The sequence below is a fragment of the Salvelinus alpinus genome, chromosome 14 (genome assembly GCF_045679555.1).
Source record: "Salvelinus alpinus chromosome 14, SLU_Salpinus.1, whole genome shotgun sequence".
NCBI lineage: Eukaryota > Metazoa > Chordata > Actinopteri > Salmoniformes > Salmonidae > Salvelinus > Salvelinus alpinus.
The window spans coordinates 36,205,786-36,233,129 of NC_092099.1; the positions used below are offsets into that span (position 1 = coordinate 36,205,786).

The following is a 27,344-nucleotide window of genomic DNA, read 5'->3' on the forward strand; positions in this document are numbered from 1 at the left end:
CAGCAAGGCTATTTTCCTCAGTAAAACAAGATGACTCACTGTGAGACAGGAAGAAGGGAAACAAAACAAACTGCAGTGGAAAGAGAACCTGTCAGTTACACTTCATTCAGTTAGAACTCCATTCAGCTTTCAGAAAGACATTTACTGGAGATCACACAGCTCCATACCAGGACAGGTAAACAGACATTTACTGGAGATCACACAGCTCCATACCAGGACAGGTAAACAGACATTTACTGGAGATCACACAGCTCCATACCAGGACAGGTAAACAGACATTTACTGGAGATCACACAGCTCCATACCAGGACAGGTAAACAGACATTTACTGGAGATCACACAGCTCCATACCAGGACAGGTAAACAGACATTTACTGGAGATCACACAGCTCCATACCAGGACAGGTAAACAGACATTTACTGGAGATCACACAGCTCCATACCAGGACAGGTAAACAGACATTTACTGGAGATCACACAGCTCCATACCAGGACAGGTAAACGGACATTTACTGGAGATCACACAGCTCCATACCAGGACAGGTAAACAGACATTTACTGGAGATCACACAGCTCCATACCAGGACAGGTAAACTGACATTTACTGGAGATCACACAGCTCCATACCAGGGCAGGTAAACAGACATTTACTGGAGATGACACAGCTCCATACCAGGACAGGTAAACAGACATTTACTGGAGATCACACAGCTCCATACCAGGACAGGTAAACGGACATTTAATGGAGATCACACAGCTCCATACCAGGACAGGTAAACAGACATTTACTGGAGATGACACAGCTCCATACCAGGACAGGTAAACAGACATTTACTGGAGATCACACAGCTCCATACCAGGACAGGTAAACAGACATTTACTGGAGATCACACAGCTCCATACCAGGACAGGTAAACGGACATTTAATGGAGATCACACAGCTCCATACCAGGACAGGTAAACAGACATTTACTGGAGATCACACAGCTCCATACCAGGACAGGTAAACAGACATTTACTGGAGATCACACAGCTCCATACCAGGACAGGTAAACAGACATTTACTGGAGATCACACAGCTCCATACCAGGACAGGTAAACAGACATTTACTGGAGATCACACAGCTCCATACCAGGACAGGTAAACAGACATTTACTGGAGATCACACAGCTCCATACCAGGACAGGTAAACAGACATTTACTGGAGATCACACAGCTCCATACCAGGACAGGTAAACAGACATTTACTGGAGATCACACAGCTCCATACCAGGACAGGTAAACAGACATTTACTGGAGATCACACAGCTCCATACCAGGACAGGTAAACAGACATTTACTGGAGATCACACAGCTCCATACCAGAACAGGTAAACAGACATTTACTGGAGATGACACAGCTCCATACCAGGACAGGTAAACAGACATTTACTGGAGATCACACAGCTCCATACCAGGGCAGGTAAACAGACATTTACTGGAGATGACACAGCTCCATACCAGGACAGGTAAACAGACATTTACTGGAGATCACACAGCTCCATACCAGGACAGGTAAACTGACATTTAATGGAGATCACACAGCTCCATACCAGGACAGGTAAACAGACATTTACTGGAGATCACACAGCTCCATACCAGGACAGGTAAACAGACATTTACTGGAGATCACACAGCTCCATACCAGGACAGGTAAACGGACATTTAATGGAGATCACACAGCTCCATACCAGGACAGGTAAACAGACATTTACTGGAGATCACACAGCTCCATACCAGGACAGGTAAACAGACATTTACTGGAGATCACACAGCTCCATACCAGGACAGGTAAACAGACATTTACTGGAGATCACACAGCTCCATACCAGGACAGGTAAACAGACATTTACTGGAGATCACACAGCTCCATACCAGGACAGGTAAACAGACATTTACTGGAGATCACATAGCTCCATACCAGGACAGGTAAACAGACATTTACTGGAGATCACACAGCTCCATACCAGGACAGGTAAACAGACATTTACTGGAGATCACATAGCTCCATACCAGGACAGGTAAACAGACATTTACTGGAGATCACACAGCTCCATACCAGGACAGGTAAACAGACATTTACTGGAGATCACACAGCTCCATACCAGGACAGGTAAACAGACATTTACTGGAGATCACACAGCTCCATACCAGGACAGGTAAACGGACATTTAATGGAGATCACACAGCTCCATACCAGGACAGGTAAACAGACATTTACTGGAGATCACACAGCTCCATACCAGGACAGGTAAACAGACATTTACTGGAGATCACACAGCTCCATACCAGGACAGGTAAACGGACATTTAATGGAGATCACACAGCTCCATACCAGGACAGGTAAACAGACATTTACTGGAGATGACACAGCTCCATACCAGGACAGGTAAACAGACATTTACTGGAGATCACACAGCTCCATACCAGGACAGGTAAACAGACATTTACTGGAGATCACACAGCTCCATACCAGGACAGGTAAACAGACATTTACTGGAGATCACACAGCTCCATACCAGGACAGGTAAACAGACATTTACTGGAGATCACACAGCTCCATACCAGGACAGGTAAACAGACATTTACTGGAGATCACATAGCTCCATACCAGGACAGGTAAACAGACATTTACTGGAGATCACACAGCTCCATACCAGGACAGGTAAACAGACATTTACTGGAGATCACACAGCTCCATACCAGGACAGGTAAACAGACATTTACTGGAGATCACACAGCTCCATACCAGGACAGGTAAACAGACATTTACTGGAGATCACACAGCTCCATACCAGGACAGGTAAACAGACATTTACTGGAGATCACACAGCTCCATACCAGGACAGGTAAACAGACATTTACTGGAGATCACACAGCTCCATACCAGGACAGGTAAACAGACATTTACTGGAGATCACACAGCTCCATACCAGGACAGGTAAACGGACATTTAATGGAGATCACACAGCTCCATACCAGGACAGGTAAACAGACATTTACTGGAGATCACACAGCTCCATACCAGGACAGGTAAACAGACATTTACTGGAGATCACACAGCTCCATACCAGGACAGGTAAACAGACATTTACTGGAGATCACACAGCTCCATACCAGGACAGGTAAACAGACATTTACAAGACTCAATATACCTGGCCTCTCAACTCATTACATTACAGTCAGCAATGGAAACAAATTACACTTTTATTAGCTACATGCTCTTACGATGCCTAGTGTGAGTGACATTTATAGCATACCTTTGCAGAAAATGGAACCTACAGTATACTACACTGTTAGCCTGTTTTTGTAATTTTATCAGTAACTTACTGTATTAATCAAAAGTATGATACTGTATTCTCCTGAGTGGCGCAGTGGTCTAAGGACACTGCATCTCAGTGCAAGAGGCGTCACTGCAGTACTTGGTTTACATCCGGCCGTGACTGGGAGTCCCATAGGGCGGAGCACTATTGGCCCAGCGTTGGCTGGGGTAGACCGTCATTGTAAATAAGAATCTGTTCTTAACTGACTTGCCTAGTTAAATAAATATACACTGAATGCAGTAGATTACCATAGAATGCACAGTAAAATACCGTACATTTGTTTTACAGTGCACTGTTAGACCTTTTTGTAATTTCAACAGTAAAACACTGTAGAATGCATAATAAAGTACCATAAATGCGTTTAAAAATATTATTTATTGTGCATTGTGGGAAAATGTTGTGGGTGAGGAAAGAGTGTCTGGCTCATTAACATATTTTAAGGTGTGTCTTGTCAGAGGCTATATTTGTTGCTCCCATGAGTAAGAACGCTGTACCCCCCACAGAATACGGTAATATACTGTATTTAAAGAATGTGATAAACCTTGTAAAATTCAACAGTAACTTACTGACTGATTTTTGACAGTAAGTTACTGTGATTAAGAATATAGTACTGTACTGCAGTTTTGGAGGGCCAGAAACCTTTTGACCACTAGTGGGTGCATGGTATTGTTGTTTCTTACTCATTAACATATATTGAGGTGTGACTTGTAAGAGGCTATATTTGTAGCACTTGTTAGTGCTGTACCAATTTAAGTGATATGTGGTAGTGTTTCCCCAAATATCAGTTTGTATGCTGTAATATATAATTATATAGTCACTATTAGCAATTGCTGATTTTATTTTCAATTCAACAATAAAGTACTGTATTGCTGTTTCGCTATATATTTACTGCAGCGTACTGTAAATTATGCTGCACTGGGAGGAAAAATAATTGCTGGCGCATGTATATAGGGAACAGATCAGAGTGCTAGTGGGTCTTAAATGGTTTAATGGCTGAATATTTACCTAGGCCTCTAGAAGTGCAAGTGATATAAAACACCTAGTATTTATTAATATGCAAATGCCTACAGCCAACCTGCTTGTTATAATCCTTTGTAATTACAGTAAAATAATGTACAAATAATTTTCTTACAGTTTAGTAGTCAATTTCACTGTATTGAACTGTGTTTCATTCCTCTGGCGTCAAATGACCATGCATATCTCAGTATTGTATTGGCACTATCCAGTGATAGTCAGAGATAAGAAATCTTGTTGTAATTACAATCATTTTTTAACACCAATGTATCCTTAACTACAACAACATTTTCAGTAACGGTTACAGAAAGTTTTTCCCTGCTATGACTGTGATGTTTTTTTTATCAGCCTTGGTTGAATGCACTGACTGTAAGTTGATAAGGACAAGAGCTCCCACTAAATGACCAAAATCTAAATATGAATGTGTTAATGAATATGGTACAGATTGGTTTCCCACACCCTAAGGTGTAAAACAAGGAGACACCTTATCACTGACTCTGTTATGTTTATTCATGATTTGGCAAAAGACATCAAATCAAATCATCAAATCAAATTGTATTGGTCACATGCGCCAGATACAACAGGTTTAGACGTAACAGTAAAATGCTTCCTTATGAGCACATTGCCAACAGTATAGAGTTAAAAAGTAAGACAAAACACAGTACAAACAATAATGAGGCTATATACAAGGAGTACCAGTAGCGAGTCAATGTGCAGGGGTACGAGGTAGTTGAGGGAATGGAGGTAATATCATATGTACAGTGAATTCAAACCCCTTGAATTTTCCCACATTTTGTTACGTTATTGCCTTATTCTAAAATAAATTAAATAAAACATTTTCCCCATCAATCTACACACAACACCCCATAATAATAAAGCGAACAGGTTTTTAGAAATGTTTGCAAATGTGTAAATAATAAAAAACAGAAATACCTTTACATAAGTATTCAGACCCTTTGCTATGAGACTCGAAATTCCAGTGCATGTCAGAGCAAAATTCAAACCATGAAGTCGAAGGAATTGTCCGTAGCACTCCGAGGTAAGATTGTGTCTAGGCACAGATCTGGGGAATGGTACCAAAAAATGTCTGTAGCATTGAAGGTCCTCAATAACACAGTGGCCTCCATCATTCTTAAATGTAAGAAGTTTGGAACCACCAAGAATCTTCCTAGAGCTGGCCGCCCGGCCAAACTGAGCAATTAGGGGAGAAGGGCCTTGGTCAGTGAGGTGCCCAAGAACCCGATGGTCACGCTGACAGAGCTCCAGAGTTCCTCTGTGGAGATGGGAGAATCTTCCAGAAGTACAACCATCTCTGCAGCACTCTACCAATCAGGCCTTTATGGTAGAGTGGCCAGACGGAAGCCACTCCTCGGTAAAAGGCACATGACAGCCCGCTTGCAGTTTGCCAAAAGGCACCTAAAGGACTCTCAGACCATGAGAAACAAGATTATCTGGGATGGGATGTTTTTCAGTGGCAGGTACCGGGAGACTAGTCAGGATCAAGGGAAAGATGAACGGAGCAAAGTACAGAGAGATCCTTGATGAAAAACTGCTCCAGAGAGCTCAGGACCTCAGACTGAGGTGAACGTTCACCTTCCAACAAGACAATGACCCTAAGCACACAGCCAAGATAACACAGGAGTGGCTTTGAGGCAAGTCTCTGATTGTCCTTGAGTGGCCCAGCCAGAGCTCAGACTTGAAAATCTCTGGAGAGACCTGAAAATAGCTGTGCAGCGATGCTCCCCATCCAACCTGACAGAGCTTGAGAGGATCTGCTAAGAAGAATGGGAGAAACTCCCCAAATACAGGTGTGCCAAGCTTGTAGCATCATACCCAAGAAGAATCGAGGCTGTAATGACTGCCAAGGGTGCTTCTACAAATTACTGAGTAAAGGGTCTGAATACTTATGTAAAAATATATATTTTTAATACATTTGCAGAAAATTCTAAAAACCTGTTTTTGCTTTGTCATTATGGGGTATTGTGTGTAGATATATGAGGGGGGGGATCAATTTTATCAATTTTAGAATAAGGCTGTAACGTAACAAAATGTTGGAAAAAGTCAACGTGTCTGAATACTTTCCGAATGCACTGTACATGTGGGTAGAGGTAAAAGTGACTAGGCAATCAGGATATATAATAAACAGAGTACGGGCAGCGTATAGCAGCAGCGTATGTAAAGTGTGTGTGTGTAGTATGTGTGTATAGAGCCAGTGCAAGAGAGTCAGTGCAAAACAATGAAGATATAGATATAGAAATTGACTGTAAATAGTACAGTCAATTGGCGCAAAAGATCAAGATAAAAAAAAAAACATAATGGATTTTAGAAAACCAGCTACTAAGATAATTGTTTTTCATTTTTGTTTTGGTGAATAAATTCACACCTGCTCATTCCAAAATCATGGGCATTTATATGTAGTTGGTCCCCCCTTTGCTGCTATAACAGGCTCCACTCTTCTGGGAAGTATTTCAACTAGATGTTGGAGCATTTCTGTGGGGACTTGCTTCCATTCAGCCACAAGAGCATTAGTGAGGTCGGGCACTGATGTTGGGCTATTAGGTCTGGCTCGCAGTCGGCGTTCCAATTCATCCCAAAGGTGTTTGATGGGATTGAGGTCAGGACTCTGTGCAGGCCAGTCAAGATCTTCCACACTGATCTCGACAAACCATTTCTAATTTGTGCACAGGGGCATTGTCATGCTGAAACAGGAAAGGGCCTTCCCAAACTGTTGCCACAAAGTTGGAAGCACAGAATCATCTAGAATGTCACTGTATGCTGTAGTGTTAGGATTTCCCTTCACTGGAAATAATGGGCCTAGCCCAAACCATGAAAAACCGACCACAGACCATTATTCCTCCTCCACCAAACTTTACAGTTCGCACTATGCATTGGGGCAGGTAGAGTGCTCCTGGCATCCGCCAAACCCAGATTCGTCCGCCTGCCGAATGGTAAGTGTGATTCATCACTCCAGAGAACACGTTTCCACTGCTCCAGAGTCCAATGGCGGCGAGCTTTACATAACTCCAACCGACACTTGGCATTGCACATTAGGCTTGTTTGTGGCTGCTCGGCTATGGAAACCCTGGCATTATGTGGCTGAGCCATGACGAGAAAGCCCACCGGATATACCCTGGCATTATGTGGCTGAGCCATGACGAGAAAGCCCACCAGATAGACCCTGGCATTATGTGGCTGAGCCATGAGGAGAAAGCCCACTGGATATACCCTGGCATTATGTGGCTGAGCCATGAGGAGAAAGCCCACTGGATATACCCTGGCATTATGTGGCTGAGCCATGACGAGAAAGCCCACTGGATATACCCTGGCATTATGTGGCTGAGCCATGAGGAGAAAGCCCACTGGATATACCCTGGCATTATGTGGCTGAGCCATGAGGAGAAAGTCCATCAGATATACCCTGGCATTATGTGGCTGAGCCATGAGGAGAAAGTCCATCAGATATACCCTGGCATTATGTGGCTGAGCCATGAGGAGAAAGTCCATCAGATATACCCTGGCATTATGTGGCTGAGCCATGAGGAGAAACTGAACATGTTTTCTTTGTTCATTGTGTATTTCTGTTAGCAAAAAGTTTAGATATAGCCTGGAATAAAAGAAAAAGCGCCAAATGCTAAAAATATTTAGCTCCAGATATGGGGCACTTATGTATGCAGAGTGTGTGTAGGTCAGTCTCACAATTTAATCTTCTCTTTGTGCCAGACCGGGTTATAAGACATTCCATTTCATTTTTCTGGATTTATTTCTATGTATTTTTACTGCTCTCTAGGGTTGTTATTATTGCTTGGATAACCTTATTTACTATTATGTATTCATTCTTTGTGAGGTATAGTATGGTAGGGTTATGAGGTATAGTATGGTAGGGGTATGGGGTATAGTATGGTAGGGTTATGATGTATAGTATGGTAGGGTTATGAGGTATAGTATGGTAGGGTTATGGGGTATAGTATGGTAGGGTTATGAGGTATAGTATGGTAGGGTTATGATGTATAGTATGGTAGGGTTATGAGGTATTATATGGTAGGGTTATGATGTATAGTATGGTAGGGTTATGAGGTATAGTATGGTAGGGTTATGAGGTATAGTATGGTAGGGTTATGATGTATAGTATGGTAGGGTTATGAGGTATAGTATGGTAGGGTTATGAGGTATAGTATGGTAGGATTATGATGTATAGTATGGTAGGGTTATGATGTATAGTATGGTAGGGTTATGAGGTATAGTATGGTAGGGTTATGAGGTATAGTATGGTAGGGTTATGGGGTATAGTATGGTAGGGTTATGAGGTATAGTATGGTAGGGTTAAGATGTATGGTAGGGTTATGAGGTATAGTATGGTAGGGTTATGAGGTATAGTATGGTAGGGTTATGATGTATAGTATGGTAGGGTTATGATGTATAGTATGGTAGGGTTATGAGGTATGGTAGGGTTATGAGGTATAGTATGGTAGGGTTATGGGGTATAGTATGGTAGGGTTATGATGTATAGTATGGTAGGGTTATGAGGTATAGTATGGTAGGGTTATGAGGTATAGTATGGTAGGGTTATGAGGTATTATATGGTAGGGTTATGAGGTATAGTATGGTAGGGTTATGAGGTATAGTATGGTAGGGTTATGGGGTATAGTATGGTAGGGTTATGAGGTATAGTATGGTAGGGTTATGATGTATAGTATGGTAGGGTTATGAGGTATTATATGGTAGGGTTATGATGTATAGTATGGTAGGGTTATGAGGTATAGTATGGTAGGGTTATGAGGTATAGTATGGTAGGGTTATGAGGTATAGTATGGTAGGGTTATGATGTATAGTATGGTAGGGTTATGAGGTATAGTATGGTAGGGTTATGAGGTATAGTATGGTAGGGTTATGATGTATAGTATGGTAGGGTTATGATGTATAGTATGGTAGGGTTATGAGGTATAGTATGGTAGGGTTATGAGGTATAGTATGGTAGGGTTATGGGGTATAGTATGGTAGGGTTATGAGGTATAGTATGGTAGGGTTAAGATGTATAGTATGGTAGGGTTATGAGGTATAGTATGGTAGGGTTATGAGGTATAGTATGGTAGGGTTATGATGTATAGTATGGTAGGGTTATGATGTATAGTATGGTAGGGTTATGAGGTATGGTAGGGTTATGAGGTATAGTATGGTAGGGTTATGATGTATAGTATGGTAGGGTTATGATGTATAGTATGGTAGGGTTATGAGGTATGGTAGGGTTATGAGGTATAGTATGGTAGGGTTATGGGGTATAGTATGGTAGGGTTATGAGGTATAGTATGGTAGGGTTATGATGTATAGTATGGTAGGGTTATGAGGTATAGTATGGTAGGGTTATGAGGTATAGTATGGTAGGGTTATGGGGTATAGTATGGTAGGGTTATGAGGTATAGTATGGTAGGGTTATGATGTATAGTATGGTAGGGTTATGAGGTATTATATGGTAGGGTTATGATGTATAGTATGGTAGGGTTATGAGGTATAGTATGGTAGGGTTATGAGGTATAGTATGGTAGGGTTATGAGGTATAGTATGGTAGGGTTATGATGTATAGTATGGTAGGGTTATGAGGTATAGTATGGTAGGGTTATGAGGTATAGTATGGTAGGGTTATGATGTATAGTATGGTAGGGTTATGATGTATAGTATGGTAGGGTTATGGGGTATAGTATGGTAGGGTTATGAGGTATAGTATGGTAGGGTTAAGATGTATAGTATGGTAGGGTTATGAGGTATAGTATGGTAGGGTTATGAGGTATAGTATGGTAGGGTTATGATGTATAGTATGGTAGGGTTATGATGTATAGTATGGTAGGGTTATGAGGTATGGTAGGGTTATGAGGTATAGTATGGTAGGGTTATGGGGTATAGTATGGTAGGGTTATGAGGTATAGTATGGTAGGGTTATGATGTATAGTATGGTAGGGTTATGAGGTATAGTATGGTAGGGTTATGAGGTATAGTATGGTAGGGTTATGAGGTATTATATGTTAGGGTTATGAGGTATAGTATGGTAGGGTTATGAGGTATAGTATGGTAGGGTTATGGGGTATAGTATGGTAGGGTTATGAGGTATAGTATGGTAGGGTTATGATGTATGGTAGGGTTATGAGGTATTATATGGTAGGGTTATGATGTATAGTATGGTAGGGTTATGAGGTATAGTATGGTAGGGTTATGAGGTATAGTATGGTAGGGTTATGAGGTATAGTATGGTAGGGTTATGATGTATAGTATGGTAGGGTTATGAGGTATAGTATGGTAGGGTTTTGAGGTATAGTATGGTAGGGTTATGAGGTATAGTATGGTTGGGTTATGGGGTATAGTATGGTAGGGTTATGAGGTATAGTATGGTAGGGTTTTGAGGTATATTATGGTAGGGTTATGAGGTATAGTATGGTAGGGTTATGAGGTATAGTATGGTAGTGTTATGAGGTATAGTATATAGGGTTATGAGGTATAGTATGGTAGGGTTATGATGTATAGTATGGTAGGGTTATGAGGTATAGTATGGTAGGGTTATGAGGTATAGTATGGTAGGGTTATGATGTATAGTATGGTAGGGTTATGAGGTATAGTATGGTAGGGTTATGATGTATGGTAGGGTTATGAGGTATAGTATGGTAGGGTTTTGAGGTATAGTATGGTAGGGTTGTGAGGTATAGTATATAGGGTTATGATGTATAGTATGGTAGGGTTATGAGGTATAGTATGGTAGGGTTTTGAGGTATAGTATGGTAGGGTTTTGAGGTATAGTATGGTAGGGTTGTGAGGTATAGTATGATGCTGGTACATTTGTGTAATGTGTATTCTATGTGAGCCGGAGTGTGATTCTGTCCCTTGATGTCCCCCTACCAGGCGTCTTCTGGACACTGAGGATGAGCTCAGTGACATCCAGGCGGACTCTGTGCCTATGGAGGTGCGTGATTGGCTGGCCTCGACCTTCACCAGGAAGATGGGCGTGGTCAGGAGACGACCAGAGGAGAAACCACGGTTCAGGAGCATCGTCCATGCCGTGCAGGCTGGCATCTTTGTCGAGAGGTACACACACACACACACGCGCATGCGCACGCACACGCACACACACACACACACACACACACACACACACACACACACACACACACACACACACACACACACACACACACACACACACACACACACACACAGACACACACACACTCTTTTTCGTTGAGAGATTGTACTTTCATGAGGCATGGGGAAATAACCCTATAAGATAATTATAGTAGGCTATTGATATTGATAAGTATGCAGAGACATGTACAGATAAGTACAAAAACAACATACCATCAGACCATCAACACTTATTACAAGCTCAAATGAATTACTTCAGAGGTAGTGTTGTTTCTTAAAAGGAAAACACAACTGTCATTCTGCCTTTCAATAGAAAATGGTTATTATTCAAAACCTGGGCACAAACAGACATCGTGGCTTGCAGTTGTGGTGTTGCCCTTAGAAGTAAAGAATAACAGACATTCTGCCAGTAATAGAAATGGACATTAGTGAAATGTGCGTACAATTTCTTGAGCATAATTGCCTACTTACAGTGGGCACCAACATGAATATGTAAACATAATATTCAGCAATGCATCTCAATCTCCTCGAGCTGCTGGTAGGGCCTGTGTCTCACTCTTATTCCCATGGCAACTACTAGGCTATTTCAGTGTGCCATCCTGAAGCTGAATATTACAAAATGAAAGGCACAATGCAGGTATTTGAGATTTGATGCTCGGTTCGACAGTTGGAATTTTTATTTCTTAGTTTATTTCTCAAATTAGTCAAACTAAATAGGTTAATGCTTAATGCGTTTTGATGGTTCCTTCTTTAGTGGCCAACAGTATCATTTGAGTTATAAAATGTGTGCTGTAATTCCACATATTAAGAATGTTGTAAGATCTGTCGTTACAGTTATAAAGTATGTCTGTCAGACACAGTGTGGTCTCTTCAGCCCAGATTATCCTGTGAAAAACTAACAGGTCTGTGATTACAAACATTTTCAGAGAAGAGGAGAGAGGAGAATACAGTCAAAGCCCAGCCTGCCAGATTCTTCTTCTCTTTTATTAACTACATGTAGGATGAGTTCCAAATTGTACCCTATTCCCTATATAGTGCACAACTTTTGACCATTGCCCGTAGAGAATAGGGTGCCATTTGGGACACATCCCTCTTCTCTTAAATTAGCTAGACACTTGAAGAACAGAGTGAACATGGCTGGGTTCTGACATGTCACACCTTTCTTTGTTGCCGTTTCCAAAGGCCAGTCTTTCTTTGTTGCTGTTTCCAAAGGCCCAGTCTTTCTTTGCTGCTGTTTCCAAAGCCCAGTCTTTCTTTGTTGCTGTTTCCAAAGCCCAGTCTTTCTTTGTTGCTGTTTCCAAAGCCCAGTCTTTCTTTGTTGCCGTTTCCAAAGCCCAGTCTTTCTTTGCTGCTGTTTCCAAAGGCCCAGTCTTTCTTTGTTGCTGTTTCCAAAGCCCAGTCTTTCTTTGCTGCTGTTTCCAAAGCCCAGTCTTTCTTTGCTGCTGTTTCCAAAGGCCCAGTCTTTCTTTGCTGCTGTTTCCAAAGCCCAGTCTTTCTTTGTTGCTGTTTCCAAAGGCCCAGTCTTTCTTTGCTGCTGTTTCCAAAGGCCCAGTCTTTCTTTGCTGCTGTTTCCAAAGCCCAGTCTTTCTTTGCTGCTGTTTCCAAAGGCCCAGTCTTTCTTTGTTGCTGTTTCCAAAGGCCAGTCTTTCTTTGTTGCTGTTTCCAAAGCCCAGTCTTTCTTTGTTGCCGTTTCCAAAGCCCAGTCTTTCTTTGTTGCTGTTTCCAAAGCCCAGTCTTTCTTTGTTGCTGTTTCCAAAGCCCAGTCTCTCTTTGTTGCCGTTTCCAAAGCCCAGTCTTTCTTTGTTGCCGTTTCCAAAGGCCAGTCTTTCTTTGTTGCCGTTTCCAAATCCCAGTCTTTCTTTGTTGCCGTTTCCAAAGCCCAGTCTCTCTTTGTTGCCGTTTCCAAAGCCCAGTCTTTCTTTGTTGCCGTTTCCAAATCCCAGTCTTTCTTTGTTGCCATTTCCAAAGCCCAGTCTTTCTTTGTTGCTGTTTCCAAAGCCCAGTCTTTCTTTGTTGCTGGTTCCAAAGCCCAGTCTTTCTTTGGCCTTATTTAACAGTCCTGTCTCATCCCTCCCCCTCACCCCTTTCAACACCCAGCCTTTTGTTCAGTTCTGGCTGGCCCAAAACTATTTTATCTAGAAAGAATGCCTTCTCAGAAGCCTTGCTGCCTTTTAGTTTTTTTTAAATGTAATTACTGTTGATCCCACCATTACTGGTTATTCTTGAAAACGGAGGTATTGTGTCTTTATGTGACTGTAGCATTTTGATACCATAAAGGGATGTATACAATTGAAATCATCAGCCGTTGTTTGTTGTCCCTGTGTGTTCTATGTATACAAAGTACATGAACACGAGCTGCCACAGCAGGCAAAACTGATTTTAAATGAAATCATTACAACCACTAATTATTCTAACATTATTTCAACCCGTTTTGCCCGCTGGGCATATTGCAATTATTTTGTCTAACTACCTAATGATTGTGTATCTGTCTTCAGGATGTACAGACGGACGTCTAACATGGCTGGGCTGACGTACCCTCCAGCTGCCATTGCTGCTTTGAAGGTGCTTGATACTGTACATCATATTACCATTACTATGCCTACTATACAGTAAGGTAGGCAGCTAGATTCAGCCTGATTTTTGTCAGAGCAGATTATCTTGGGCTGAAGTATAATTCTAAGAAAATGTTGAACACTACAAATTTAGCACGAGTATGCTCAAAAAGAGATTGAATTTTAAAATATTCAAATAACAATCACTTCATACCTTGATTACGTTGAGACATGATCACGTCTTCCTTTTTACATGTGGGTATATTTGGGAACAGATTTCCTCAATTACAATGATTTTAGCTGAATTCCTCGTGATTTTATATAATCTTTTGAGATGGGAATGATGCCATTTTAAAACATTACAGGTATAATAAACTGTGTCATATCATTCATAATGATACAGAATACAGGCTTTATTACAGTTGTACAAGATGTACCTGACTTTATCATAACATCATCCTATTCTGAAATCCATAGAGATGATAAAATGTGTTATTGTGTGTAATATGTTTTATTTTATAGAACCCAATGTGTGTTCTATTTAATTCTGTGCTGTCACCATCCCTGACATCATCTGATTGTTTACAGGATGTAGATAAATGGTCCTTTGATGTGTTTGCGCTCCACGAGGCCAGCAGTGAACACGCATTAAAGTTCCTGGTGTACGAACTGCTCACCCGCTATGATCTGATCAACCGCTTCAGGGTTAGTCTCTCTTCAGTCTCTCACTTGATCATTAACGTCAGGGTCTGTGTGTGTGAGTGCATCTACGTATCTCTGTGTGTGTGCATCTATCTGTGTGTGTGCATCTATCTCTGTGTGTGTAAGTGCATCTATCTCTGTGTGTGTAAGTGTATCTATCTGTGTGTGTAAGTGCATCTATCTGTGTGTGTGAGTGCATCTATCTGTGTGTGTTGTGCATCTATCTGTGTGTGTGTGAGTGCATCTATCTCTGTGTGTGTGAGAGTCCATCTATCTCTGTGTGTGAGGGCATCTATCTGTGTGTGTGTGAGTGTATCTATCATTGTGTGTGTATGTGCCTCTATCTGTGTGTGTGAGTGCATCTATCTGTGTGTGTGTGTGTGTGTGTGTGTGTGTGTGTGTGTGTGTGTGTGTGTGTGTGTGTGTGTGTGTGTGTGTGTGTGTGTGTGTGTGTGTGTGTGTGTGTGTGTGTGTGTGTGTGTGTGTGTGTGTGTGTGTGAGTGTGTGTGTAAGTGCATCTATCTGTGTGCGTGAGTGCATCTATCTCTGTGTGTGTGTGTGTGTGTGTGTGTGTGTGTGTGTGTGTGTGTGTGTGTGTGTGTGTGTGTGTGTGTGTGTGTGTGTGTGTGTGTGTGTGTGTGTGTGTGTGTGTGTGTGTGTGTGTGTGTGTGTGTGTGTGTGTCTGGGTGTGTCTGGGTGTGTGTGTAAGTGCATCTATCTCTGTGTGTGAGGGCATCTATCTCTGTGTGTGTGAGTGCATCTATCTGTGTGCATCTATCTGTGTGTGTAAGTGCATCTATCTCTGTGTGTGAGGGCATCTATCTCTGTGTGTGTGAGGGCATCTATCTCTGTGTGTGAGAGCATCTATCTCTGTGTGTTAGGGCATCTATCTGTGTGTGTGTGTGTGTGTTAGTGCATCTATCTGTGTGTGTGAGGGCATCTATCTGTGTGTGTGTGTGAGTGCATCTATCATTGTGTGTGTAAGTGCCTCTATCTGTGTGTGTGAGTGCATCTATCTGTGTGTGTGTGTGTGTGTGTGTGTAAGTGCATCTATCTGTGTACGTGAGTGCATCTATCTCTGTGTGTGTGTGTGTGTGTGTGTGTGTGTGTGTGTGTGTGTGTGTGTGTGTGTGTGTGTGTGTGTGTGTGTGTGTGTGTGTGTGTGTGTGTGTGTGTGTGTGTGTGTGTGTGTGTGTGTGTGTAAGTGCATCTATCTCTGTGTGTGTGAGGGCATCTATCTCTGTGTGTGTGAGGGCATCTATCTCTGTGTGTGTGAGGGCATCTATCTCTGTGTGTGAGAGCATCTATCTCTGTGTGTTAGGGCATCTATCTCTGTGTGTGTGTTAGTGCATCTATCTGTGTGTGTGAGGGCATCTATCTGTGTGTGTGAGTGCATCTATCTGTGCGTGCGTGTGTGTGCATGCGTGGGTATTGTGTGTGTGTGTGTGTGTCTCCCTCTGTCGTCTGTTCTACACCACAGGCCTCTGGGTGCCTCGTGAAGACATTGTTTAACACTCCTACCTCACGCTGTTCTGTTCTTTGTCCTCATCTCTTTGTCTGGTTTTAGATGAGAGTTTGTACGTCCTCTGTTAGATGAGTGGTGAGAATATCACCGACACTTACTGTGCTTTGATTCCAATTTGAGGATAATCTTTTCATTAATATGATCATATGGTTGGACTTTACTTGAACGCTCTGTCATAAGGGCTACATAACACTAGATAACACTAGATGACATAACTAAGAGCAGGGCCCAGAACACACAGCAGGGCTTGAGGCATGTAGTAATCTTATGTAGCCGTAATGTGTTACAGATCATACAACAGTGACCCTCTATTCCAAGTCATATTGTTTGTAGCCCCACCTTGTGAATCCATCAATACCCGATCTAGACAGATTTATATTACTGCCACTTCAGCCATGTCACCTACAGATAGTCACCTATAGATAGTCACCTATAGATAGTCACCTACAGATAGTCACCTATAGATAGTCACCTACAGATAGTCACCTATAGATAGTCACCTATAGATAGTCACCTACAGATAGTCACCTATAGATAGTCACCTACAGATAGTCACCTACAGATAGTCACCTATAGATAGTCACCTACAGATAGTCACCTATAGATAGTCACCTATAGATAGTCACCTATAGATAGTCACCTATAGATAGGTCGTGTTCCACTACTCAGATGTTGCATGGACTGTGCCGTCGGGCACCAGATTGTTGTAACATATGATGTGGTTAGCTGATATAAAATACCTATCCAGGTGTTGTAACATATGATGTGGTTAGCTGATATAAAATACCTATCCAGGTGTTGTAACATATGATGTGGTTAGCTGATATAAAATACCTATCCAGGTGTTGTAACATATGATGTGGTTAGCTGATATAAAATACCTATCCAGGTGTTGTAACATATGATGTGGTTAGCTGATATAAAATACCTATCCAGGTGTTGTAACATATGATGTGGTTAGCTGATATAAAATACCTATCCAGGTGTTGTAACATATGATGTGGTTAGCTGATATAAAATACCTATCCAGGTGTTGTAACATATGATGTGGTTAGCTGATATAAAATACCTATCCAGGTGTTGTAACATATGATGTGGTTAGCTGATATAAAATACCTATCCAGGTGCTGTAACATATGATGTGGTTAGCTGATATAAAATACCTATCCAGGTGTTGTAACATATGATGTGGTTAGCTGATATAAAATACCTATCCAGGTGCTGTAACATATGATGTGGTTAGCTGATATAAAATACCTATCCAGGTGTTGTAACATATGATGTGGTTAGCTGATATAAAATACCTATCCAGGTGTTGTAACATATGATGTGGTTAGCTGATATAAAATACCTATCCAGGTGTTGTAACATATGATGTGGTTAGCTGATATAAAATACCTATCCAGGTGTTGTAACATATGATGTGGTTAGCTGATATAAAATACCTATCCAGGTGTTGTAACATATGATGTGGTTAGCTGATATAAAATACCTATCCAGGTGTTGTAACATATGATGTGGTTAGCTGATATAAAATACCTATCCAGGTGTTGTAACATATGATGTGGTTAGCTGATATAAAATACCTATCCAGGTGCTGTAACATATGATGTGGTTAGCTGATATAAAATACCTATCCAGGTGTTGTAACATATGATGTGGTTAGCTGATATAAAATACCTATCCAGGTGCTGTAACATATGATGTGGTTAGCTGATATAAAATACCTATCCAGGTGTTGTAACATATGATGTGGTTAGCTGATATAAAATACCTATCCAGGTGTTGTAACATATGATGTGGTTAGCTGATATAAAATACCTATCCAGGTGTTGTAACATATGATGTGGTTAGCTGATATAAAATACCTATCCAGGTGTTGTAACATATGATGTGGTTAGCTGATATAAAATACCTATCCAGGTGTTGTAACATATGATGTGGTTAGCTGATATAAAATACCTATCCAGGTGTTGTAACATATGATGTGGTTAGCTGATATAAAATACCTATCCAGGTGTTGTAACATATGATGTGGTTAGCTGATATAAAATACCTATCCAGGTGTTGTAACATATGATGTGGTTAGCTGATATAAAATACCTATCCAGGTGCTGTAACATATGATGTGGTTAGCTGATATAAAATACCTATCCAGGTGTTGTAACATATGATGTGGTTAGCTGATATAAAATACCTATCCAGGTGTTGTAACATATGATGTGGTTAGCTGATATAAAATACCTATCCAGGTGTTGTAACATATGATGTGGTTAGCTGATATAAAATACCTATCCAGGTGCTGTAACATATGATGTGGTTAGCTGATATAAAATACCTATCCAGGTGTTGTAACATATGATGTGGTTAGCTGATATAAAATACCTATCCAGGTGTTGTAACATATGATGTGGTTAGCTGATATAAAATACCTATCCAGGTGTTGTAACATATGATGTGGTTAGCTGATATAAAATACCTATCCAGGTGTTGTAACATATGATGTGGTTAGCTGATATAAAATACCTATCCAGGTGTTGTAACATATGATGTGGTTAGCTGATATAAAATACCTATCCAGGTGCTGTAACATATGATGTGGTTAGCTGATATAAAATACCTATCCAGGTGTTGTAACATATGATGTGGTTAGCTGATATAAAATACCTATCCAGGTGCTGTAACATATGATGTGGTTAGCTGATATAAAATACCTATCCAGGTGTTGTAACATATGATGTGGTTAGCTGATATAAAATACCTATCCAGGTGTTGTAACATATGATGTGGTTAGCTGATATAAAATACCTATCCAGGTGTTGTAACATATGATGTGGTTAGCTGATATAAAATACCTATCCAGGTGTTGTAACATATGATGTGGTTAGCTGATATAAAATACCTATCCAGGTGTTGTAACATATGATGTGGTTAGCTGATATAAAATACCTATCCAGGTGTTGTAACATATGATGTGGTTAGCTGATATAAAATACCTATCCAGGTGTTGTAACATATGATGTGGTTAGCTGATATAAAATACCTATCCAGGTGCTGTAACATATGATGTGGTTAGCTGATATAAAATACCTATCCAGGTGCTGTAACATATGATGTGGTTAGCTGATATAAAATACCTATCCAGGTGTTGTAACATATGATGTGGTTAGCTGATATAAAATACCTATCCAGGTGCTGTAACATATGATGTGGTTAGCTGATATAAAATACCTATCCAGGTGTTGTAACATATGATGTGGTTAGCTGATATAAAATACCTATCCAGGTGTTGTAACATATGATGTGGTTAGCTGATATAAAATACCTATCCAGGTGTTGTAACATATGATGTGGTTAGCTGATATAAAATACCTATCCAGGTGTTGTAACATATGATGTGGTTAGCTGATATAAAATACCTATCCAGGTGTTGTAACATATGATGTGGTTAGCTGATATAAAATACCTATCCAGGTGTTGTAACATATGATGTGGTTAGCTGATATAAAATACCTATCCAGGTGTTGTAATATATGATGTGGTTAGCTGATATAAAATACCTATCCAGGTGTTGTAACATATGATGTGGTTAGCTGATATAAAATACCTATCCAGGTGCTGTAACATATGATGTGGTTAGCTGATATAAAATACCTATCCAGGTGTTGTAACATATGATGTGGTTAGCTGATATAAAATACCTATCCAGGTGCTGTAACATATGATGTGGTTAGCTGATATAAAATACCTATCCAGGTGTTGTAACATATGATGTGGTTAGCTGATATAAAATACCTATCCAGGTGTTGTAACATATGATGTGGTTAGCTGATATAAAATACCTATCCAGGTGTTGTAACATATGATGTGGTTAGCTGATATAAAATACCTATCCAGGTGCTGTAACATATGATGTGGTTAGCTGATATAAAATACCTATCCAGGTGTTGTAACATATGATGTGGTTAGCTGATATAAAATACCTATCCAGGTGTTGTAACATATGATGTGGTTAGCTGATATAAAATACCTATCCAGGTGTTGTAACATATGATGTGGTTAGCTGATATAAAATACCTATCCAGGTGTTGTAACATATGATGTGGTTAGCTGATATAAAATACCTATCCAGGTGCTGTAACATATGATGTGGTTAGCTGATATAAAATACCTATCCAGGTGTTGTAACATATGATGTGGTTAGCTGATATAAAATACCTATCCAGGTGCTGTAACATATGATGTGGTTAGCTGATATAAAATACCTATCCAGGTGTTGTAACATATGATGTGGTTAGCTGATATAAAATACCTATCCAGGTGTTGTAACATATGATGTGGTTAGCTGATATAAAATACCTATCCAGGTGTTGTAACATATGATGTGGTTAGCTGATATAAAATACCTATCCAGGTGCTGTAACATATGATGTGGTTAGCTGATATAAAATACCTATCCAGGTGTTGTAACATATGATGTGGTTAGCTGATATAAAATACCTATCCAGGTGTTGTAACATATGATGTGGTTAGCTGATATAAAATACCTATCCAGGTGTTGTAACATATGATGTGGTTAGCTGATATAAAATACCTATCCAGGTGTTGTAACATATGATGTGGTTAGCTGATATAAAATACCTATCCAGGTGTTGTAACATATGATGTGGTTAGCTGATAGAAAATACCTATCCAGGTGCTGTAACATATGATGTGGTTAGCTGATATAAAATACCTATCCAGGTGTTGTAACATATGATGTGGTTAGCTGATATAAAATACCTATCCAGGTGCTGTAACATATGATGTGGTTAGCTGATATAAAATACCTATCCAGGTGTTGTAACATATGATGTGGTTAGCTGATATAAAATACCTATCCAGGTGTTGTAACATATGATGTGGTTAGCTGATATAAAATACCTATCCAGGTGTTGTAACATATGATGTGGTTAGCTGATATAAAATACCTATCCAGGTGTTGTAACATATGATGTGGTTAGCTGATATAAAATACCTATCCAGGTGTTGTAACATATGATGTGGTTAGCTGATATAAAATACCTATCCAGGTGTTGTAACATATGATGTGGTTAGCTGATATAAAATACCTATCCAGGTGTTGTAACATATGATGTGGTTAGCTGATATAAAATACCTATCCAGGTGCTGTAACATATGATGTGGTTAGCTGATATAAAATACCTATCCAGGTGTTGTAACATATGATGTGGTTAGCTGATATAAAATACCTATCCAGGTGCTGTAACATATGATGTGGTTAGCTGATATAAAATACCTATCCAGGTGTTGTAACATATGATGTGGTTAGCTGATATAAAATACCTATCCAGGTGTTGTAACATATGATGTGGTTAGCTGATATAAAATACCTATCCAGGTGTTGTAACATATGATGTGGTTAGCTGATATAAAATACCTATCCAGGTACTGTAACATATGATGTGGTTAGCTGATATAAAATACCTATCCAGGTGTTGTAACATATGATGTGGTTAGCTGATATAAAATACCTATCCAGGTGTTGTAACATATGATGTGGTTAGCTGATATAAAATACCTATCCAGGTGTTGTAACATATGATGTGGTTAGCTGATATAAAATACCTATCCAGGTGTTGTAACATATGTTGTGGTTAGCTGATATAAAATACCTATCCAGGTGTTGTAACATATGATGTGGTTAGCTGATATAAAATACCTATCCAGGTGTTGTAACATATGATGTGGTTAGCTGATATAAAATACCTATCCAGGTGTTGTAACATATGATGTGGTTAGCTGATATAAAATACCTATCCAGGTGTTGTAACATATGATGTGGTTAGCTGATATAAAATACCTATCCAGGTGTTGTAACATATGATGTGGTTAGCTGATATAAAATACCTATCCAGGTGTTGTAACATATGATGTGGTTAGCTGATATAAAATACCTATCCAGGTGTTGTAACATATGATGTGGTTAGCTGATATAAAATACCTATCCAGGTGTTGTAACATATGTTGTGGTTAGCTGATATAAAATACCTATCCAGGTGTTGTAACATATGTTGTGGTTAGCTGATATAAAATACCTATCCAGGTGTTGTAACATAAGATGTGGTTAGCTGATATAAAATACCTATCCAGGTGTTGTAACATATGATGTGGTTAGCTGATATAAAATACCTATCCAGGTGTTGTAACATATGATGTGGTTAGCTGATATAAAATACCTATCCAGGTGTTGTAACATATGTTGTGGTTAGCTGATATAAAATACCTATCCAGGTGTTGTAACATATGTTGTGGTTAGCTGATATAAAATACCTATCCAGGTGTTGTAACATATGATGTGGTTAGCTGATATAAAATACCTATCCAGGTGTTGTAACATATGATGTGGTTAGCTGATATAAAATACCTATCCAGGTGCTGTAACATATGATGTGGTTAGCTGATATAAAATACCTATCCAGGTGTTGTAACATATGATGTGGTTAGCTGATATAAAATACCTATCCAGGTGTTGTAACATATGATGTGGTTAGCTGATATAAAATACCTATCCAGGTGTTGTAACATATGATGTGGTTAGCTGATATAAAATACCTATCCAGGTGTTGTAACATATGATGTGGTTAGCTGATATAAAATACCTATCCAGGTGCTGTAACATATGATGTGGTTAGCTGATATAAAATACCTATCCAGGTGCTGTAACATATGATGTGGTTAGCTGATATAAAATACCTATCCAGGTGCTGTAACATATGATGTGGTTAGCTGATATAAAATACCTATCCAGGTGTTGTAACATATGATGTGGTTAGCTGATATAAAATACCTATCCAGGTGTTGTAACATATGATGTGGTTAGCTGATATAAAATACCTATCCAGGTGTTGTAACATATGATGTGGTTAGCTGATATAAAATACCTATCCAGGTGCTGTAACATATGATGTGGTTAGCTGATATAAAATACCTATCCAGGTGCTGTAACATATGATGTGGTTAGCTGATATAAAATACCTATCCAGGTGTTGTAACATATGATGTGGTTAGCTGATATAAAATACCTATCCAGGTGCTGTAACATATGATGTGGTTAGCTGATATAAAATACCTATCCAGGTGTTGTAACATATGATGTGGTTAGCTGATATAAAATACCTATCCAGGTGTTGTAACATATGATGTGGTTAGCTGATATACAATACCTATCCAGGTGCTGTAACATATGATGTGGTTAGCTGATATAAAATACCTATCCAGGTGCTGTAACATATGATGTGGTTAGCTGATATAAAATACCTATCCAGGTGTTGTAACATATGATGTGGTTAGCTGATATAAAATACCTATCCAGGTGTTGTAACATATGATGTGGTTAGCTGATATAAAATACCTATCCAGGTGTTGTAACATATGATGTGGTTAGCTGATATAAAATACCTATCCAGGTGTTGTAACATATGATGTGGTTAGCTGATATAAAATACCTATCCAGGTGTTGTGACATATGTTGTGGTTAGCTGATATAAAATACCTATCCAGGTGTTGTAACATATGATGTGGTTAGCTGATATAAAATACCTATCCAGGTGTTGTAACATATGATGTGGTTAGCTGATATAAAATACCTATCCAGGTGTTGTAACATATGATGTGGTTAGCTGATATAAAATACCTATCCAGGTGTTGTAACATATGTTGTGGTTAGCTGATATAAAATACCTATCCAGGTGTTGTAACATATGATGTGGTTAGCTGATATAAAATACCTATCCAGGTGTTGTAACATATGATGTGGTTAGCTGATATAAAATACCTATCCAGGTGTTGTAACATATGATGTGGTTAGCTGATATAAAATACCTATCCAGGTGTTGTAACATATGATGTGGTTAGCTGATATAAAATACCTATCCAGGTGTTGTAACATATGTTGTGGTTAGCTGATATAAAATACCTATCCAGGTGTTGTAACATATGATGTGGTTAGCTGATATAAAATACCTATCCAGGTGTTGTAACATATGATGTGGTTAGCTGATATAAAATACCTATCCAGGTGTTGTAACATATGTTGTGGTTAGCTGATATAAAATACCTATCCAGGTGTTGTAACATATGATGTGGTTAGCTGATATAAAATACCTATCCAGGTGTTGTAACATATGATGTGGTTAGCTGATATAAAATACCTATCCAGGTGTTGTAACATATGATGTGGTTAGCTGATATAAAATACCTATCCAGGTGTTGTAACATATGATGTGGTTAGCTGATATAAAATACCTATCCAGGTGTTGTAACATATGTTGTGGTTAGCTGATATAAAATACCTATCCAGGTGTTGTAACATATGATGTGGTTAGCTGATATAAAATACCTATCCAGGTGTTGTAACATATGATGTGGTTAGCTGATATAAAATACCTATCCAGGTGTTGTAACATATGATGTGGTTAGCTGATATAAAATACCTATCCAGGTGTTGTAACATATGTTGTGGTTAGCTGATATAAAATACCTATCCAGGTGTTGTAACATATGATGTGGTTAGCTGATATAAAATACCTATCCAGGTGTTGTAACATATGATGTGGTTAGCTGATATAAAATACCTATCCAGGTGTTGTAACATATGTTGTGGTTAGCTGATATAAAATACCTATCCAGGTGTTGTAACATATGATGTGGTTAGCTGATATAAAATACCTATCCAGGTGTTGTAACATATGGCGTGTGTCAGCAAAAAATGTCTGAGCAGAGGAACAGGACCATAGTCACCCATAGATAGTCACCTACTATATATATAGTCACCTACAGACAGTCACCTACTGTATATATAGTCACCTACAGATATTCCCCTACTGTATATATAGTCACCTACAGATAGTCACCTAATGATAGTCACCCATAGATAGTCGCCTACAGATAGTCACCCATAGATAGTCGCCTACAGATAGTCACCCATAGATAATCACCTACAGATAGTCACCCATAGATAGTCGCCTACAGATAGTTGCCTACTGTATATATAGTCACCCATAGATAGTCGCCTACAGATAGTGGATTTAGGAAGAGCAGTGTTCTGGGCCATGCTCTGCTCTTAGTCTGATTAAACAATTGAAGTTAAGCTTGCACACAAGCTACAGTACATGTACACGAAGCCCCCACACGTGTATCTCTTTATCTCTCCAGCTTCATTGTAGAAAAGCGAACTCCCGCACACATAACAATTTGGACAATAAACAACGTGCAGATGTAATACAGTATATTGCAGGAGTGTGCAGGAGTTCTCTTTTCTGTAATGAAGTCGGTGATGTGCGTGATAACATTTCACTTCTCTCTCTCCAGTTGCCTGGAACCCACTGTGTTAGTGGTTGTCTGTGGTGAAACTGGCCCTCCATGACCCAGCACAGAGCCAATCACCTTCTAGTTGTTCATCTAGCTGAAACTTTGAGCTCTGGCTTCTGTTTCTGTCTTTTTAAAATTGTGATCTTTGACTAAAAGACAGAATATACTTGATTTTTACAATTATTTTGGGGGTGGAGTGCATCCCATTTTTACAATTTATCAGGCAGACCTAACCCAGATACCAGTGTCTTAACCTCCCTATTCTAACCCAGATTCCAGTGTCAACTCTGGTGTCTTAACCTCTCTGTTCTAACCCAGATTCCAGTGTCTTAACGTCTCTGTTCTAACCCAGATACATCTCTGGTGTCTTAACCACTGGTATCTGGTCATCTCTGGTGTCTTAACCTCTCTGTTCTAACCCAGATTCCAGTGTCAACTCTGGTGTCTTAACCTCTCTGTTCTAACCCAGATACATCTCTGGTGTCTTGTGTGTGTGTGTGTGTCTTAACCACTGGTATCTGGTCATCTCTGGTGTCTTAACCTCTCTGTTCTAACCCAGATTCCAGTGTCTTAACCTCTCTGTTCTAACCCAGATTCCAGTGTCTTAACCTCTCTGTTCTAACCCAGATTCCAGTGTCAACGCTGGTGTCTTAACCTCTCTGTTCTAACCCAGATTCCAGTGTCTTAACCTCTCTGTTCTAACCCAGATACCAGTGTCATCTCTGGTGTCTTAACCTCCCTGTTCTAACCCAGATACCAGTGTCATCTCTGGTGTCTTAACCTCCCTGTTCTAACCCAGATACGTTCTAACCCAGATATGTTCTAACCCAGATACCAGTGTCATCTCTGGTGTCTTAATCTCCCTGTTCTAACCCAGATACCAGTGTCATCTCTGGTGTCTTAATCTCCCTGTTCTAACCCAGATACCAGTGTCATCTCTGGTGTCTTAATCTCCCTGTTCTAACCCAGATACCAGTGTCATCTCTGGTGTCTTAACCTCCCTGTTCTAACCCAGATACCAGTGTCATCTCTGGTGTCTTAACCTCCCTGTTCTAACCCAGATACCAGTGTCATCTCTGGTGTCATAATCTCCCTGTTCTAACCCAGATACCAGTGTCATCTCTGGTGTCATAACCTCCCTGTTCTAACCCAGATATGTTCTAACCCAGATACCAGTGTCATCTCTGGTGTCTTAATCTCCCTGTTCTAACCCAGATACCAGTGTCATCTCTGGTGTCTTAACCTCCCTGTTCTAACCCAGATACCAGTGTCATCTCTGGTGTCATAACCTCCCTATTCAGATACCAGTGTCATCTTTTTTTATTTTATCTTTATTTACTAGGCAAGTCAGTTAAGAACAAATTCTTATTTTCAATGACAGCTTAGGAACAGTGGGTTAATGGCCTTATTCAGGGGCAGAACAACAGATTTGTACCTTGTCAGCTTGGGGATTTGATCTTGCAACCTTTCGGTTACTAGTCCAATGCTCTAACCACTAGGCTACCTGCCGCTGGTGTCTTAACCTCCCTGTTTTTCCCCAGATTCCAGTGTCATCTCTGGTGTCCTTCGTAGAGGCTCTAGAGGTGGGCTACAGCAAACACAGAAACCCCTACCACAACCTGATCCACGCTGCTGACGTCACACAGACAGCACACTATCTGATGCTCCACACTGGCATTATGGTGAGTCTGTCA

General features: G+C 39.9%; 1 protein-coding gene across 2 annotated transcripts in view; it reads left to right on the top strand.

Annotated features, from left to right (window-relative positions):
• Window positions 1-27,344, top strand: part of LOC139538875 (dual specificity calcium/calmodulin-dependent 3',5'-cyclic nucleotide phosphodiesterase 1A-like) — a 110,861-nt gene that overhangs the window by 75,082 nt on the left and 8,435 nt on the right. For both annotated transcript variants that reach the window (XM_071341393.1, XM_071341395.1), the window contains 4 exons: window positions 11,260-11,442; window positions 13,995-14,061; window positions 14,640-14,756; window positions 27,192-27,332. In XM_071341393.1, coding sequence (XP_071197494.1) covers window positions 11,260-11,442; window positions 13,995-14,061; window positions 14,640-14,756; window positions 27,192-27,332 — 508 coding nt within the window. The remainder of the gene's footprint in view (window positions 1-11,259; window positions 11,443-13,994; window positions 14,062-14,639; window positions 14,757-27,191; window positions 27,333-27,344) is intronic.